We start from the raw sequence: 18,725 nt of genomic DNA on the forward strand, positions 1-18,725 counted from the left end.
TATTAATGTCCAAAGATATGCTGGGTTTTTATGCTGGCAAGCACCCTATAGAGAGAGTGGCACTCCACTCGAACCTAACCACTACCACCACATTCGCTTCTGCTTTTAAGGACAAAAAAAAAAAAAAAAAAAAAAAATAAGGAAAACTGTTCTCATGAGAATAATGTTGCTGGGATCCCACATAAATCACTAATAACCAAAATAATTTTTCTAATTTAAATAAAATACAGTACCTGCCTGAAGTAATAAAAATCTATATTAATGTGTGTATGTCAGAAAAATCCTATGCAAAATAAGTAATAAAATTTACTGTCAATCAATACTGGAAAACCCGGATAAACTAAACAAATGGAGCAACAGACATATGATGGAACTTAAATTTAGAAGCATTTTAAAATAGCCATCAGGTGTAAAAGTGGTAAAATACTAAAAATGCTATAGACAATGTTAGACTAGATACATATAAAAGAAAATTCACACACAAAAATAATCTTGGAAGAGAGAAATGAGTTATAACAATATCAGCACTGAAAATGCCCTTCTTGATGGATTAGAAGAAAAAAAAATCGATACGATAAAAAAACACGCATGATCATAAGATAATATGCATAAATTTTTTTTAGTGCCATCAACCAAAATACAAAGTTATAAAAACAAATAGCAGAAAATTTTTTACAAGGATACAAAATTTTCACAAAAAATAATGAAAACAATATAAAAATGTGAGAAAGGAGGTGGTAGAATATACAACAACCAACGAAAGCTTCAAAAACTATTTGACAAGCTAAACACTGAACACTATATAAGCAAAGAGAATAACTTTCTATAAATACAAGTAGTTATCTCCTATTCACTCTTATCAAAATAATCATAGGCACAACTCTAACCTAATTTAGCAGAGAGTAAAATATCTAAATTAAAAGGAGTGCATCTAGACTAGTGCCAAGTTGGTAGAAATGAGCCATGAGGAAATAATACTCTCAGGCTTCTTGTCTTCAAAAGAATGAAAAGCCAGAAAGAAAATAATAGACAATACTCTGGGGCACAGACAAAACTGACACGAATAGGATTTTTACAAAAGAAAACAGAACAACACACAGACATTATACCCAAATAAGACCAAGGATATTCAAAGTGGTAGGACCTGGGCAATGGTACTGAGGTTAATACCTTACAGAGTTTCAATAGTTAAGACAACTGTAACAACTGTCAGTTAAAAGTTAATGTGTGGGACCATGAGCTAGAACTTCTCCCCATTCTTGTAAATTACACAAGTGCATGCACACACAATACACCTAAAATGTGTGAAGTGTATTGGCTCCTCTAGGTTAATTTGGAGAGTATACACAAGCAATGAAAGCAAAACCTTGAGTAGAACCCTCAAAATATTATAGCTGCATATAATGTGCACTATGCTGATAGTCGCCTTCTGAATGTAACATGGTATGAATTATAATGTAATTTTTCCAGAACCAAATATTTTCTACTCTTAAAAACAATGATTTGCTAAGGTCCTGTCTAGGTATAAACCATTCCTGTGATACAAATAAACATTTACAGAAGTCTATACTGTACTTGCAAAAACGAAAACTCCAAATTTGGCTACACATACATATTCAAGAAACTAGGAATACAGCATTTATAGAACCTATAATTATTTCATCTTGTTACAAATACATTGAGATAGTGTATACATAAAGAAAAATAAAATTAAAACAAATACTGCTTTAATATGTGATAAATAATTCGAGGTTAGCAGGAAGCACTGGCAGAAGATCCTGACAGGTAAATAATGCACCTTATCCACTCACCTGGTGAAGACCCTGTACAGGAGAAAAAATACAAACTTGTTGCCACTTACCTCAAATGGAGATCACTCACTGCTTAAGCCTTCATGCCCTGTTCATCCACCTCGCCTCTCCACGTCCCCCTCTCGGTTTCCTCCCTAAGCCCTGTTGCCATCAGTAGTCACGTGGTCGTATGTGCCCTATGGTGCACGAATAAAATCAATCGATAAGTAATCACCATCAGTAATATTCTCTGCAAAGCAGACATAATACTGTATATGGATATACGACAAGATGGCTACAAAACTCCTTTCCCTCCCTCTACCCCCCCCCTCTCTCTCTCTTAGTAAATACGTACATCATAATTTACTTCAGTGCTTCACCTCACTAATTTACCAGGATTGCAGACTTAATTACATCATACGCCCTTAACACAAGTGATGTGTGTGTATCCAATGTACTAGCATGCACAATTTTTCATGCCTTCAAATTTGCCACCTCCCAATATTTTTAACCTCAGCACAACTCTTTAGGTCTTCTACAATTTCTTCATACCTCTATAAAAAAAAAAAAAAAAAAAAAAAAAAAAAACTAAGGCACGAAGAGTCCACACAGTACATCATGGTCCACTGCACAAGTGATGACTGTGTCCAACATTACACCCAACTAGCATTAGTAAACAATGAAATCAGGATCTGCTGTTCCACCACTGGCTAACAGGGTGTGCAAGTAGCATGAAGATGACTCATTTATTCCAAATTAATTACCATTTCATGATACTAACAGTAGAATTCTACCACAAAGCACACTAAGTTATGGAAAACTGTATTACAAGTATTCCTTATACACAGTGTTAGAAGACCAAAGTAGTACAACAAATATAATAATTAATTACATCACCAGTAAATACTGTTTATTCCCGGTAGAGTAATGTCAGGCTATTATTATCCCATGTCTGAAGTGCTAAAACATCTTGAAACACGCCTAATATTACAGTGGTACCGTGAGTTTCGTACAGTTCCCAACTCGAACAATTATGTAAGTGTATTACTGCAAGTGCTTTTGTAAGTGTATTTTCGGGGATCTGAAACGGATTAATCTAATTTACATTATTCCTTATGGGAGCAAATTCGTTCAGTAACAGCACTCGAACAGCCTTCTGGAACGAATTATGACAAACTCGGGATACCACTGTATAAGCAATGTGTGTACATAGTGTTAAAAATTAAAAGCAATTACAAAATGAAAAAAATCATAATTTGGCATTAATAAAATATAAAACAAATATTTCTAGCACATTCCACTGTTGTCAATGAGTGTCTTTTTCTGCCAACTTCAATACACCATAAAATCATGTTTTTATCAGATTCCACTAATTTTAGTCTTATTGAAATGATAAAAATGCACTCTTTCATTCTATAAGAATTTTTTTCAAAACCTTGCTCCATATAAAAAAAATTTTCCATGAATGCCACAGTTAACCCTTTCAGGGTCCAAGGCCAAAATCTGAAGTGGTGCCCCAGTGTCCAAGAATTTTCAAGAAAAAAAATTGTTATTTTTTCTTATGAAATGATAGAGAATCTTTTTGTGAATGTAATAAAACAAAAAGTACGAAATTTGATGGAAAATTGACGAAATTATGCTCTCGTGAATTTTGATGTGTCAGCGATATTTACGAATCGGCGATTTTCCCGACTTTGACTCCCATTTTAGGTCAATTACATTATTCCAGTCGACCAAGTTCTTAGCTATTTCACTAGTATTACTTCTATTCTATCGATTGAGCACAAGAAATCGCCAAGTCAACTGTTTCAACTACAAAATAAAGTGACCGGAAATTGGTGATTTGGCCAATTTAACACAAAGTTCAAAATATTCCAATTTCAAAATAGGGTCCAGAATAAACAATGTAGGTATCCCTGGCACTAAACTACCATTTCCTCTGTTCATTAGTTATGTTTTGAAGCTTTACAAATGAATTACATTTTGATTTTTTATTCACATAATGAATTTTTATTCACACCAAAAAATAGAAGATTTACTGTTATGCAATATTGTAATAATTGTATAAATATCACCACCACATTTGTGAATGTATATTAGACTCACCAGCTGGTGTGTATTAGACGTGTGAGGTCGTTTGTTTACTCTTGAACATCAGCAAAAATTTAACATTTCTGCCACTTTGAGCTCAGTTTCAAGCCATTTCCAGTGCTAAAACCAATCAAAATTATCTCTATTTCTGTAATATTTCTTCCATTCTATCAAATGAGACCAAGAAATCACAAATACAACTATAATAAACATACGAAAAAACACTACAAAGTCGCTGTTTTAATCGAAAATCACGGTCTCAGTTTTTTTCCTCTCATTATACACAGTGTGCTGCAGGATTTGTTTTATGTGGTGCACACATACCACACAGTTGTATTCTCTCATATCTAGGCCCAAATTTACCACTCACAGTTTATCAGAGTGAGCTGAGCTCATGACGTAGATCTACGGTTTGGACCCTGAACGTAAAGCCGCAGATCTACGGGACGGACCCTGAAAGGGTTAAGGGGCTAAAAGAACACTGGATGCCATAATCAGTTGAATACGTTCAGAAATGATACAAAGAAAAACAGGCTCATCTATTAACTGTTATACGAAAGAATTAGCCTTTTTGTAGTTAATTAAGACACAATATTGTATCAAAACTCATAAAAGAAAAAACACATTTTTGTGCCTAAATTAAACTGAGAAAATAGAAAGTGACAATACCTACACCAACCATCTACTGTACCTAAGCATGTGGCATGTGTGACTCAGTTCTCCTCACTTCACTAAATACAGCCAAACCTCGGTTATCAAATGAATTACTTTTCAAATACAGTGGACCCCCGGTTAACAATATTTTTTCACTCCAGAAGTATGTTCAGGTGCCAGTACTGACCGAATTTGTTCCCATAAGAAATATTGTGAAGTAGATTAGTCCATTTCAGACCCCCAAACGTACACGTACAAACGCACTTACATAAATACACTTACATAATTGGTCGCATTCGGAGGTAATCGTTATGCGGGGGTCCACTGTAAATCAGTTTTTAAATGAGGTGTTCAAGAAAAAACATCCTGGCTCTCGTACGTTCTCCTGGATGTCGACAGACAAGTTTTCAAGTGTACAGAATGGGACAAAGTGGCTCAGGTCACGTGCTCACAAAATGCACACTGGACAATGGGGACGATGTGCCCATTGCACTTGTCAATGAAATGTGTGCTAATGGTGTGAAGTGCAGGAGTTTGCTGAAAAATACCATCCAAACAAACCAGTGGCCATCCATCTCTCTAACACGTACCGTAACAGTGTTACGTCTTAATTTAGACAAGTGTTTAAATGGAAACTGAAACAAACCTCACTGCACAGGTTTTTAGTGAGACAAAAGAACCAGAGAGCCAGAACAAGGTGTTACTGGGGGAGAGAGAGAAAGAGAAACAACACCAGAAGGACAGTCGCCTGACATATTAATAGGCGACTCTCCTTCCAAGCATTAACATCCCCCTCCTCTCCTCCACCTCCTGCTTTCAGTATGCCATTAGCTCTACTCTTGACAGGTAAGGGGCAGTTACATTTTCATTTACTGTACAGTATTTCAGTTAAATTTCCATTTAGTATTAATTTTTACTTTCCCTGTGCTGTATAATTTTATACATTGTTTTATGTAGTAGTTAGTACATTATTAATATATTATATGTACTGTCATTTGGGGTTTGGAATGAATTAATTCTATTTACATTATTCTCTATGGGAAAAATTGCTTTAGTTGTCGTCGATTTTGGTTGTCGAATTGACATCTAGAACATCGTGTGAATACATTACTGATGCAACCAAAATTAGCAGAGTAGCCAACACACTACAAAAAAACTAATCAAGTTCTCTACCTCCCATTTATTTTTCAAATACAGTGGTAGATAAGACTCAAAATGCAGTAACAGAGGTTACAGAGGGCACAAGACAAAAAAAATAAGAGTAAGTGGGGATAAAAACATTGTATTTTTGTGGAAAGCAGTAAATGACATACCAGTGAGTGATGTGGGCTAACATTTCCCCTCTCCGTTGATTACTGAATTATCAGCCAGCTCACATAATATGAAGTTGTACAAACAATTCAGAGGTATCAAGTGGTGTGAATAAATGGAGAAAGTGGTAGTGTGCAATAACGAAAGCAGGAAGGCAGGAAGCATGAAAGATAGGCTAATAACAGTGTTTAGTAGAGTGAGCCAAGACTATCAGGCATACCAAATGCATTAGTCTTAGTGTTAACCTTACCCTCCTCTCTAACACACTGCCTCTCCCCCCACCACCCTATCAAATCCATTTTATTTTTATTATTTATTAACACACTGGCTGATTCCCACCAAGGCAGGGTGGCCCGAAAAAGAAAAACTTTCACCATCATTCACTCCATCACTGTCTTGCCAGAAGGGTGCTTTACACTACAGTTTTTAAACTGCGACATTAACACCCCTCCTTCAGAGTGCAGGCACTGTACTTCCCATCTCCAGGACTCAAGCCCGGCCTGCCGGTTTCCCTGAATCCCTTCATAAATGTTACTTTGCTCACACTCCAACAGCACGTCAGGTATTAAAAATCATTTGTCTACATTCACTCCTATCAAATACACTCACGCATGCTTGCTGGAAGTCCAAGCCCTTCGCACACAAAACCTCCTTTACCCCCTCCCTCCGACCTTTCCTAGGCTTACCCCTACCCCGCCTTCCTTCCACTACAGACTGATACACTCTTGAAGTCATTCTGTTTCGCTCCATTCTCTCTACATGTCCGAACCACATCAACAACCCTTCCTCAGCCCTCTGGACAACAGTTTTGGCAATCCCACACCTCCTCCTAACTTCCAAACTATGAATTATCTGCATTATATTCACACCACACATTGCCCTCAGACATGACATCTCCACTGCCTCCAGCCTTCTCCTCGCTGCAACATTCATCACCCATGCTTCACACCCATATAAGAGCATTGGTAAAACTATACTCTCATACATTCCCCTCTTTGCTTCCAAGGACAAAGTTCTTTGTCTCCACAGACTCCTAAGTGCACTGCTCACCCTTTTCCCCTCATCAATTCTATGATTCACCTCATCTTTCATAGACCCATCCGCTGACACGTCCACTCCCAAATATCTGAATACATTCACCTCCTCCATACTCTCTCCCTCTAATCTGATATCCAATCTTTCATCACCTAATCTTTTTGTTATCCTCATAACCTTACTCTTTCCTGTATTCACTTTTAATTTTCTTCTTTTACATACCCTACCAAATTCATCCACCAACCCGTCGCGTTAGACACTAGACCAGCTAGCCACAACAAGATTCGTCCACCAACCTCTGCAACTTCACTTCAGAATCTTCCAAGAGCAGTGTCATCAGCAAAGAGCAACTGTGACAACTCCCACTTTATGTGTGATTCTTTATCTTTTAACTCCACGCCTCTTGCGAAGACCCTCGCATTTACTTCTCTTACAACCCCATCTATAAATACGTATACTGAACAACCACGGTGACATCACACATCCATTTCTCTTTGATAAATGACTGGTGAAGCTGTGTTTGGTTCTTATTTGTTAGGTACAATTTAGTCACAAAATGTGCACTGCTGAAGAATTAAAGTCACAACAGAGTGGCTGAAAAACTCTACAACCAACCCGTGCTTTGAAAATGAAACTGATCCTCAATGTCCTAGGTGATTATCAAGTCGGTACTGGAATTGTGACTTTGCAACTGCCCAGGCTATACAGAAATGCTGTCTAAAGTTTCCTACTTAATGTATGGTACATTTGTGAATATCTAGTAAACAGTAATTTTAAAAATACAGGTACAACATTCCACCAACAAGAGGGCTGTATCACTAATGAGTTAAACACTGTACAGCATCAATACAGATCACTGAATTACATGTCTATTCACCCCAGGATTTTTATTTAGATTTTGTAAATAAAAAATATTTTAGGTTTACATTGATTTTCTGAGGTGGTTTGGACACTTAGAGAGGATGGAACAAAACAGGATGACTCGAGTGTATAATTTTGTAGTGGAGGGAAGGCAGGGAAGGGGTCAACCTAGGAAAGGTTGAACGGTTAAGGAGGTTGTGTGAGGGGCTTGAACATCTAGCAGGATTGTGTGAGAATGTTTGACAGTAAGTGGAGGCAAATGGATATTGTGGGAGTGAGATGAAGGCAATATTTTGTAAAGGGATTCAGGAAAACTGGTTAGCCCAACTCGAGTCCTAGAGGTGGGAAGTACAGTGCCTGCACTCTGAAGGAGGGGTGGGGATATTTGGAATTTGTAGGAGCATCTAAACTGTAGTGTCTGCATGCTTCTAGCAAAACAGTATTAGAGTGAATTATGGTGAAAGTGTTTACTCTTTTTTGGGTCACCCTACCTCAATAGGAAATTGTTGGAATGTTAAAACAAAAACAAAAAAATCTTAACCAGCATTTTCTTCCTTTTGAACTTCTCTATTTTGCATAAAGAGCATTTTAGTTTCCTATCTCTGTTATTTGTCTGTGAAGGGTGTCTCGCCTCTGGTCTGGTCAAGACAATAGTTTAGCAACTGATTTAAAATCTTCAGTGTTCTCCTTACCTTTGATCATTTTTATCAATTCTCAATAAAAAAAAAATGCCTTCCAGACTCTGTACGAATATGCAATCAGCTTTTCCAAGTATTGTTCTGGAGTTAGGAAACTAGCCTGAGGTCACTAAGATAAGGGCAACAGTTTTTTACCTTTCAAGTGTTTACCCTTGGTTTACCACGTGATATATCTGTATTGCAAATATTTATTCATGGGATGCACAAATTTCCCTATCAATCATTGGCAAATCTTGTATATTAATTGCTCAAATAAAATGTTAGTAGCCTCTAGTAATACATTCCTCTAAGAAAATAAATTTCCCTTACAACAATGAATCATTTGGTTAACTAAGGTTCAGTTAATTAAGGTTCTATAATAAATCACTGGAAAAATGGTATTGATTAATTTTTTTTTCTGGTAAGATTTGGATACGAAAGTTTATTTTTCCAGATTTATTAGAAGCTGCTATAGCAATGATGAACCACTAGAAAAGACTGCTAACCCACAGACATATTCTAAGTGAAATTATTACCTAGTTCATGTACAGTCACTAAGAAAACTTGCACTTTGCAAACACAATAAGCAGGGCATATCTGTACTGCACTTGATGGTCTGCTGCTCAAGTTTACAAAAAATAATATATAAATTGATGACTGACGATCTTAAAGAGAGAGATTACTATAGAAGTAAAATGTCACTAATAATAACTTTTGTCTGAAAAGCTAATAATCACCAAAGGAACAGAATGGGGAACCAATGAAAGAAAAACATATTGCCAAGACAATAATAATAATAATATCTTTATTTCTCCTGTAATCGTTTTACAGTAGACCGTTATATTACACAGTGGCTACATTCCTGAGAATGCCATGCTAGGTTAAAAACTGTTAGATAAACTGAAGAACTTAAGGAAAAAATAGGGTTATGTTCCTAGGAGACCCCAGAAAGCCAAAACTTTTTTTTAGACTAAAAGATCTTACAAAAATAAAAGTCAGTACATAATTGTAGTTCATTATCAGGATATATTTTGTTTTTACTGCTTAAGACTACAAATGCAACAGAAATAATAGTATTTCTTACCTTAAATTGTGGGAGCAGGTGCATGTGGATGATTGTGAAGAGAATGGAGATGCATGGTTTGGCCCTACTGAGCTGAGGTGGATGGTTGTTGGTTCTCGGCAGAAATAGATGGTAGAGGCTATGGTACTAAAGTTGATGGTTGTATTGGAGTGTGCATAAATTCTGTAATGGATCTCTGGGCTCTATTACCCTGCAGTTCTTTATACAGCTGACGATAATGCATCATCAGCTGGTCTAGACCCCATTTCAAAGCACATGGAACTGCTCAAGTAACTATTGCAATGTTAACTGTTTTTCTTCAGGATCTTCTTCATCTTCTTCTGTTATGTGGTTCCCTTGTATCTGTGCATTGAGCTCTGCAAACATTTCCTCTGGACTCTCGTCGTCGTCATCACCACCTTCTAAGAGCTTATTCACATCATTTTCATTCATATCTTCAAAACCATCACCTGGTAATCTCCTTCCCAGGTGAACAACTTCCTGAACCTAACTCTCAAGCAAGGAAAAACCACTGAAAAAATCAACTACAGAAGGCCAAAACTTTCCCCAGCCATGATAGCTTACCAGATACAAGATATGGCAATTAAGTGATTTAAGCTCAATCCCCCGTTGACTCAATGGACTAACCCATAGCCAGGTAGAGGCCTGAGATGGGGAAGTATCCCACAGGCGATGCTCCAAATTTTTTCTCCTCCCACCAACCAAACTGTGTTAAGTTAATATTATGAAGTGTTGTATAAAATTGTGTTGCAATTTTTCAATGGTGCGGTAACTAAAATGTGCCAAATAAAACCATGTAATATAACGGTCTACTGTATATGATGGTAGGACTGCTGGTGTCTTTTTTCTGTTTCACAAACATGCAAGATTTCAGGTACATCTTGCTGCTTCTACTTACGTTACACTACACATGCATGTACAGTGGTACCTTGAATTACGAGTGCCCCAAGTTACGAGTTTTCCAAGTTACAAGCCATCACTCGGTCAATTTTTTGCTTTGAGTTGCAAGCCAAAATCTGAGTTATGAACAAAAATTTTTTTACTGAAAACAAAAAAAAACATTTACTGAAAATGACATTCAGCAAGAACCCCAGCCTAAATGGCACAATGAAAAGTGGTTTTGGTACTTGTAATATAATGCTACTGCAGTGTTCTCACTGGAGGTAATCGTGTAATTATCTTTATTCTAAAAAAAAAAAAAAAAAAAAACTTGCTAAGTTTTTGACATTTGCAAAATATCTTGCCCTTTACTCCCACACAAATCCCAAAATATATGGAATGTTTCCAATATTCTGCAAGACAACTGTAGAACAATCATTTTTTTTATGATTCCTGTCAATATTATTGCATTTACTTCAATAATAAATGGTGGGCTTCATGAAATAAGTCAATAACTTATTTACGAGATCTTCATATATCACTGCAATAGTGATCTAGTGCAGTTAGCCTCTCAAAACCTCTGTTTTCCCTTACCCAGGACCAAAGAACACGTTACAGGAAGGAGCAGTAATGATTTTATGTGCCATATTATGGCCTATTTTATTCATTCTAGAGTATATACTGAATCATGTTTCTGTGTTACTTACAGTATTTATTATGTAATATCAGATCAATTCTGATAGATAAATAAGCCGAAGAGTTGACATTGGCATTACAATGGAGTACTTTCTCCTGCCTCTGGGGTGGTTTTTTTGGGGCTGGAACGGATTAATGACTTTTCAATGAGGAAAATTTATTAGATGGGTAGGCTCCAGGATGTACATGTTTATAGAGGGGCAACTGATATATCAGATCATTATTTAGTTGTAGCTTCAGTTAGAGTAAGAGGTAGATGGGAAAAGAGGAAAATGGCAACAACAAGTAAGAGAGAGGTGAAAGTGTACAAACTAAGGGAGGAGGAAGTTCGGGTGAGATATAAGCAACTATTGGCAGAAAGGTGGGCTGGTGCAGGTATGAGTAGTGGGGGGTTGAAGAGGGTTGGAATAGTTTTAAAAATGCACTATTAGAATGTGGGGCAGAAGTTTGTGGTTATAGGAGGGTGGGTGCAGGAGAAAAGAGGAGTGATTGGTGGAATGATGAAGTAAAGGGTGTGATAAAAAGAGAAAAAGTTAGCTTATGAGAGGTTTTTACAAAGTAGAAATGTTATAAGAAGAGTAGAGTATATGGAGAGTAAAAGAAAGGCGAAGAGAGTGGTGAATGCAAAAGGAGAGCAGATGATAGAGTGGGAGAGGCACTGTCAAGAAATTTTAATGAAAATAAGAAAAAAACTTGGAGCGAGTTAAACATGTTAAGAAAGCCTAGGGAACGAATCGATTTATCAGTTAAAAAAAAGGGGGGGGGTGAGTCAGTAGATGGGGAGATGGAGGTTTTGGGTAGATGTCGAGAATATTTTGAGGAACTTTTAAACGTCGATGAAGAAAGGGAGGCGGTAATTTCATGCACTGGCCAGGGAGGTATACCATCTTTTAGGAGTGAAGAACAGGATGCGAGTGTGGGAAAGGTGCGTGAGGCATTACGTAGAATGAAAGGAGGTAAAGCAGCTGGAACTGACAGGATCATGACAAAACTGTTAAAAGCAGTGTTGGAGCAGTTTTTTTTTTTTTTTTCAACAAGTCGGTCGTCTCCCACCAAGGCAGGGTGACCCAAAAAAGAAAGAAAATCCCCAAAAAGAAAATACTTTCATCATCATTCAACACTTTCACCACACTCACACATTATCACTGCTTTTGCAGAGGTGCTCAGAATACAACAGTTCAGAAGCATATACGTATAAAGATACACAACATATCCCTCCAAACTGCCAATATCCCAAACCCCTCCTTTAAAGTGCAGGCATTGTACTTCCCATTTCCAGGACTCAAGTCCAGTTGGTATTTTTGTTTAACGAATGTATGAAAGAGGGGAAGGTAACTAGGGATTGGCAGAGAGCATGTATAGTCCCTTTATATAAAGGAAAGGAGGACAAGAGAGATTGTAAAAATTATAGAGGAATAAGTTTACCGAGTATACCAGGAAAAGTGTACGGTAGGGTTATAATTGAAATAATTAGAGGTAAGACAGAATGTAGGATTGCGGATGAGCAAGGAGGTTTTAGAGTGGGTAGGGGATGTGTAGATCAAGTGTTTACATTGAAGCATACATGTGAACAGTATTTAGATAAAGGTAGGGAAGTTTTTATTGCATTAATGGATTTAGAAAAGGCATATAATAAAGTGGATAGGGGAGCAATGTGGCAGATGTTACAAGTACTATATGGAATAGGTGGTAAGTTACTAAATGCTGTAAAGGGTTTTCATGAGGATAGTGAGGCTCAGGTTAGGGTGTGTAGAAGAGAGGGAGACTACTTCCCAATAAAAGTAGGTTTCAGACAGGGATGTGTAATGTCACTATGGTTGTTTAATATATTTATAGATGGGGTTGTAAAAGAAGTAAATGCTAGGGTGTTCAGGAAAGGGATGAGATTAAATTATGGGGAATCAAATACAAAATGGGAATTGACACAGTTGCTTTATGCTGATAATACTGTGCTTATGGGAGAGACTCAAGAAAAGTTGCAAAGGTTAGTGGACGAGTTTGGGAGTGTGTGTAAAGGCAGAAAGTTGAAAGTGAACATAAAAAAGAGTAAGGTGATGAGGGTATCAAATGATTTAGATAAAGAAAAATTTGATATCAAATTGGGGAGGAGGAGTATGGAAGAAGTGAATGTTTTCAGATACTTGGTAGTTGACGTGTCGGCGGATGGATTTATGAAGGATGAGGTTAATCATAGAATTGATGAGGAAAAAAAGGTGAGTGGTGCATTGAGCTATATGTGGAGTCAAAAAAAGTTATCTATGGAGGCAAAGAAGGGAATGTATGAAAGTATGGTAGTACCAACACTCTTATATGGGTGTGAAGCTTGGGTTGTGAATACAGCAGCGAGGAGGTTGTTGGAGGCAGTGGAGATGTCCTGTCTAAGGGCAATGTGTGGTGTAAATATTATGCAGAAAATTTGGAGTGTGGAAATTAGGAGGTGTGGAGTTAATGAAAGTATTAGTCAGAGGACTGAAGAGGGGTTGTTCAGGTGGTTTGGTCATTTAGAGAGAATGGATCAAAGTAGAATGACATGGAGAGCGTTTAAATCTGTAGGGGAAGGAAGGCAGGGTAGGGGTCATCCTCGAAAAGGTTGGAAGTAAGGGGTAAGGCAGGTTTTGTGGGCAAGGGACTTGGACTTCCAGCAGGCGTGCGTTAGCATGTTCGATAGGAGTGAATGGAGACGAAAGGTATTTGGGAACCGACAATCTGCTGGGGTGTGAGCAGGGTAATATTTAGTGAAGGGATTCAGGGAAACCGGTTATTTTTATATAGCTGGACTTGAGTTCTGGAAATGGGAAGTACAATGCCTGCACTCTAAAGGAGGGGTTCAGGATATTGGCAGTTTGGAGGGATATGTTGTGTATCTTTATACGTATATGCTTCTAAACTGTTGTGTTCTGAGCACCTCTGCAAAAACAGTGATTGTGTGTTAGGTGAAAGTGTTGAATGATGAAAGTATTTTCTTTTTGGGAATTTTCTTTTTGGGTCACCCTGCCTTGGTGGGAGACAGCCGACTTGTTATTAACCCTTAACCCTTTGACTGTCGCGGCCGTATATATACGTTTGTGAGGTACCGTGTTTGACGTATATATACTCATAAATTCTAGCGGCTTCAAATCAGGCAGGAGAAAGCTAGTAGGCCCACATGTGAGAGAATGGGTCTGTGTGGTCAGTGTGCACCACATAAAAAAAATCCTGGAGCACGCAGTGCATAATGAGAAAAAAAAAACTCCGACCGTTTTTTTTAATTAAAATGCCGACTTTGTGGTCTATTTTCGTATAGTATTTGTGGTTGTATTCTCGTTTTCATGGTCTCATTTGATAGAATGGAAACTATATTATAGAAATGGAGGTGATTTTGATTAATTTTACTATAAAAAGAACCTGGAAATGGAGCACAAAGTACAGGAAATGTTTGATTTTTGCCGATGTTCAAAAGTAAACAAATGATGTCATTGTCCAATAAATGTCCAAATAGCCATTCTAATATGCAGTCATGAATGGGTTGATGTAATTTTTACAATTATTACAGTATTGCAGTAGTCTGCATAACAGTAAATCTTCTATTTTTTGTTTGAATAAAATTTCAAAATAAAAAGCAAGAGTAATATCACAGGGACATGGAGACATGACTGATGAACAAAGAAAATCTTATTTTAGAGCCAGGAATGTCTGCATTGTTCATTCTGGACCTTATTTTGAAATTGTCGTATTTTTTAATTTTCGTGAAATTGGCCAAATTGCAAATTTCTGACCATGTTATTGGGTAGTTGAAATCGGTAAATGGGCAGTTTCTTGTGCTCAATCGATAGAAAAAATAGAGTTCTGAAGAAATAGTTATGAGTTTGGTTGACTGGAATAACGGAATTAGCCGAAAATAGGGCTCAAAGTGGGCGAAATTGCCGATTTTTAACCCTTTCAGGGTCCAAGGCCCAAATCTGGAGTCACGCACCAGTGTCCAAGAATTTTCAAAAAAAAAATTTGTTATTTTTTCTTATGAAATCGTAGAGAATCTTTTTGTGAAGGTAATAAAATAAAAAGTACGAAATTTGGTGGAAAATTGACGAAATTATGCTCTCGCGAATTTTGATGTGTCAGCGATATTTACGAAACGGCGATTTTGCCGACTTTGACTCCCATTTTAGGCCAATTACATTATTCCAATCAACCAAATTCTTAGCTATTTCACTAGTATTACTTCCATTCTACCGATTGAGCACAAGAAATCGCCAAGTCAACTGTTTCAACTACAAAATAAAGTGATCGGAAATTGTTAATTTGGCCAATTTAACACAAAGTTCAAAATATTCCAATTTCAAAATAGGGTCCAGAATGAACAATGTAGGCATTCCTGGCACTAAACTAACATATCCTCTGTTCATTAGTTATGTTTTGAGGCTTTACAAAGAAATTCCATTTTGATTTTTTATTCACATAATGAATTTTTATTCACACCAAAAAATAGAAGATTTACTGTTATGCAATACTGTAATAATTGTATAAATATCATCACCATATTTGTGAATGTATATTAGACCCACCAGCTGACGTGTATTAGACGTATGAGGTCGTTTGTTTACTCTTGAATATCGGCAAAAATTTAACATTTCTGCTACTTTGAGCTCTGTTTCAAGCCATTTCCAGTGCTAAAACCAATCAAAATCATCTCTATTTCTGTAATATGTCTTCCATTCTATCAAATGAGACCAAGAAATCGCAAATACAACTATAAAAAACATACGAAAAAACACTGCAAAGTTGCTGTTTTAATCGAAAAATCATGATTTCATTTTTTTTCTCTCATTATACACAGTGTGCTGCAGGATCTGTTTTATGTGGTGCACACATACCACATAGATGTATTCTCTCATATCTAGGCCCAAATGTACCACTCACAGTTTATCAGAGTGAGCTGAGCTCATGGCGTAGATCTACGGTTTGGACCCTGAACGTAAAGCCGTAGATCTACGGGACGGACCCTGAAAGGGTTAAATATCGCCGAAGTCGCTAACTTCGCGAGAGCGTAATTCCGTCAGTTTTCCATCAAATTTCGTTTTTTTGGTGTCTTTACAATCGGGAAAAGATTCTCTATCATTTCATAAGAAAAAATAATTTTTTTTTTTTTCGAATATTTTGCGACACCAGGAGCAACTTCAGGATTGGGCCCTTCGACAGTCAAAGGGTTAAACAGTCCAAACAAATCGACGTTCAAATTTATAGTGCTACAAAAGTAGATCCACTTTTTTTAACATATTTTCAAATGTAACAAAAAAAAAAGTAGATAAAAGGTTTTTTTTACACGTTTTCAAATGTAAAACAAAAAAGATGATCTACATTTTTTTACATACTTTCAGATGTTGAAAAAACGTATACATACGTTTGGACCATTTAACGGTTAAAAAAAAAAAAATTTGAGTTACAAGCTCGGTCATGGAACGAATTAAACTTGTAAGTCAAGGTACCACTGTACAAGCATACATATACACAGCCCTCTGAGATTTCTTCTATTTTCTTACTTCTTTCTATTCTTTATTTTCTCTTATCTCCACGGGGAAGTGGAACAGAATTCTTCCTTCGTAAGCCACGTATGTCATAAGAGGCGACTAAATTGCCGGGAGCAAGGGCTAATAACCCATTCTCATTTATACATTACTAAAGTTAAAAAGAGAAACTTTTGTTGTTCTTTTTGGGCCACCCTGCTTCAGTGAAGATCTTTATTTCTACACGTACATGTACATGGTATGCAGGCCTAGCTAGCATCAATGACGTACTACTATATAGAAAGCAGCTCTTTATGCAGAGTATTTTGGGCAAATTAGGTCAGTTTTATTCCAGGATGCGACCCACACCAGTCGACTAACACTCAGGTACCCACTTTACTGATGGGGAACATAGACAACTGGTATAAAGAAACACGCACAGTGTTTCTACTCTTGCCATGTGAAGCAAGAGCTTTAGCCACCAGGCCACAGGGCACCTTAACCCTTTCAGGGTCCAGAGGCCAAATTTCGAAGTGTGCGCCAGGGTCCAAGAATTAAAAAAAAAAAATTTAATTTTTTCTTATCAAATGGTAGAGAATCTTTTTCTGAAGGTAATAAAACAAAAAGTGTGAAATTTGATGGAAAACTGACGAAATTATGCTCTCGCGAATTTTGATGTGTCAGCGCTATTTATGTATCGGCGATTTTGCCGACTTTGACTCCGATTTTAGGCCAATTACATTATTCCAGTCTACCAAATTCTTAGCTATTTCACTAGTATTACGTACTTCTATTCTATCGACTGAGCACAATAAATCGCCACATCAACCGTTTCAACTACAAAATAAAGTGATTGGAAAATGGTAATTTGGCCAATTTAATGCAAAGTTCAAAATATTCCAATTTCAAAATAGGGTCCAGAATAAACAATGCAGGCATTCCTGGCACTAAACTAACATTTCCTCTGTTCATTAGTTATGTTTTGAGGCTTTACAAATTAATTCCATTTTTATTTTTTATTAACATAATGAATTTTTATTCAAACCAAAAAATAGAAGATTTACTGTTATGCAATATTGTAATAATTGTATAAATAATATCACCACATTTGTGAACGTATATTAGACCCACCAGCTGGTGTGTATTAGACGTGTGAGGTCATTTGTTTACTCTTGAACACTGGCAAAAATTTAACAGTTCCTCTAATTTGAGCTCAGTTTCAAGCCATTTCCAGTGCTAAAACCAATCAAAATCATCTCTATTTCTGTAATATATCTTCATTCTATCAATTGAGACCAAGAAATTGCAAATACAACTATAAAAAACATACGAAAAAACACTGCAAATTCGCTGTTTTAATTGAAAATTACGGTCTCAGTTTTTCTGTCATTATGCACTGTGCTGCAAGATTTGTTATATGTGGTGCACACATGCCACATAGATGTATTCTCTCATATCTAGGCTCAAATTTACTGCTCAAAGCTTATCAGAGTGAGCTGAGCTCATGGCGTAGATCTACAGTTTGGACCCTCAACTCAAAGCCGTGGATCTACAGCACAGACCCTGAAAAGGTTAAAGGACAGCTTTTGAACAAACGAAGATGAATTTTTCATTCTGGGTCACCATCACTTTGATGGCATGGCTGTGGTAAAAGAAAATTATGATATGCAAAAAGTTTTCCAAGAAATTATAATTTTCAAAGAAAATATGAACTCCTCAGCATTGAATTTTAAATAGTACAACCTACTTAATAATTACCATTCTCCTCCCTGTATCTCCTACGGTCATGTTCACGACTACGTGATCGATGATGTCTGAAAGAAAACAAAAAGGATTATGCTAATAAATTCTCTGTTCTATTAATGACTTGACATGCTGTTGGAGTGTAAGCAAAGTAAGATTTATGCAGGGATTCAGGAAAACCAGTTAACCACACTGGAATCCTGGAAGTGGGAAGTACAGTGCCTAAACTGAAGTTGGGGGTGGGGATATTGCATTGTGGAGGGGCATTTGAGCTGTAATGTCAGCATGCCTCAGGCAAGACAGTGATAGTGAACTTTTTTTTTTCTTTTCTAGGTCAACATTCCTTGGTGGAGACAGCCAGTGTTAATATTACCAATACTTATAATTATCTTAAACCACTCTTCAAACATATCCACTTCCACAC

General features: G+C 36.9%; 1 protein-coding gene across 5 annotated transcripts in view; it reads right to left on the bottom strand.

The window, feature by feature from the left end:
• Positions 1-18,725, bottom strand: part of LOC128702756 (luc7-like protein 3) — a 121,840-nt gene that overhangs the window by 51,236 nt on the left and 51,879 nt on the right. For 4 of the 5 annotated variants that reach the window (XM_070101889.1, XM_070101888.1, XM_070101886.1 and 1 more), the window contains exons 8-9: positions 18,317-18,372; positions 1,862-1,987 (exon numbers count right to left, since the gene is read on the bottom strand). In XM_070101889.1, coding sequence (XP_069957990.1) covers positions 1,962-1,987; positions 18,317-18,372 — 82 coding nt within the window. In that variant the 3' untranslated portion in view covers positions 1,862-1,961. Of the gene's footprint in view, positions 1-1,861; positions 1,988-18,305; positions 18,373-18,725 lie in introns of all 5 variants that reach the window. The other variant, XM_070101887.1, reaches the window with a different exon arrangement.

Source organism: Cherax quadricarinatus, chromosome 79 (assembly GCF_038502225.1).
Source record: "Cherax quadricarinatus isolate ZL_2023a chromosome 79, ASM3850222v1, whole genome shotgun sequence".
In the NCBI taxonomy this organism is placed as follows: Eukaryota; Metazoa; Arthropoda; class Malacostraca; order Decapoda; family Parastacidae; genus Cherax; species Cherax quadricarinatus.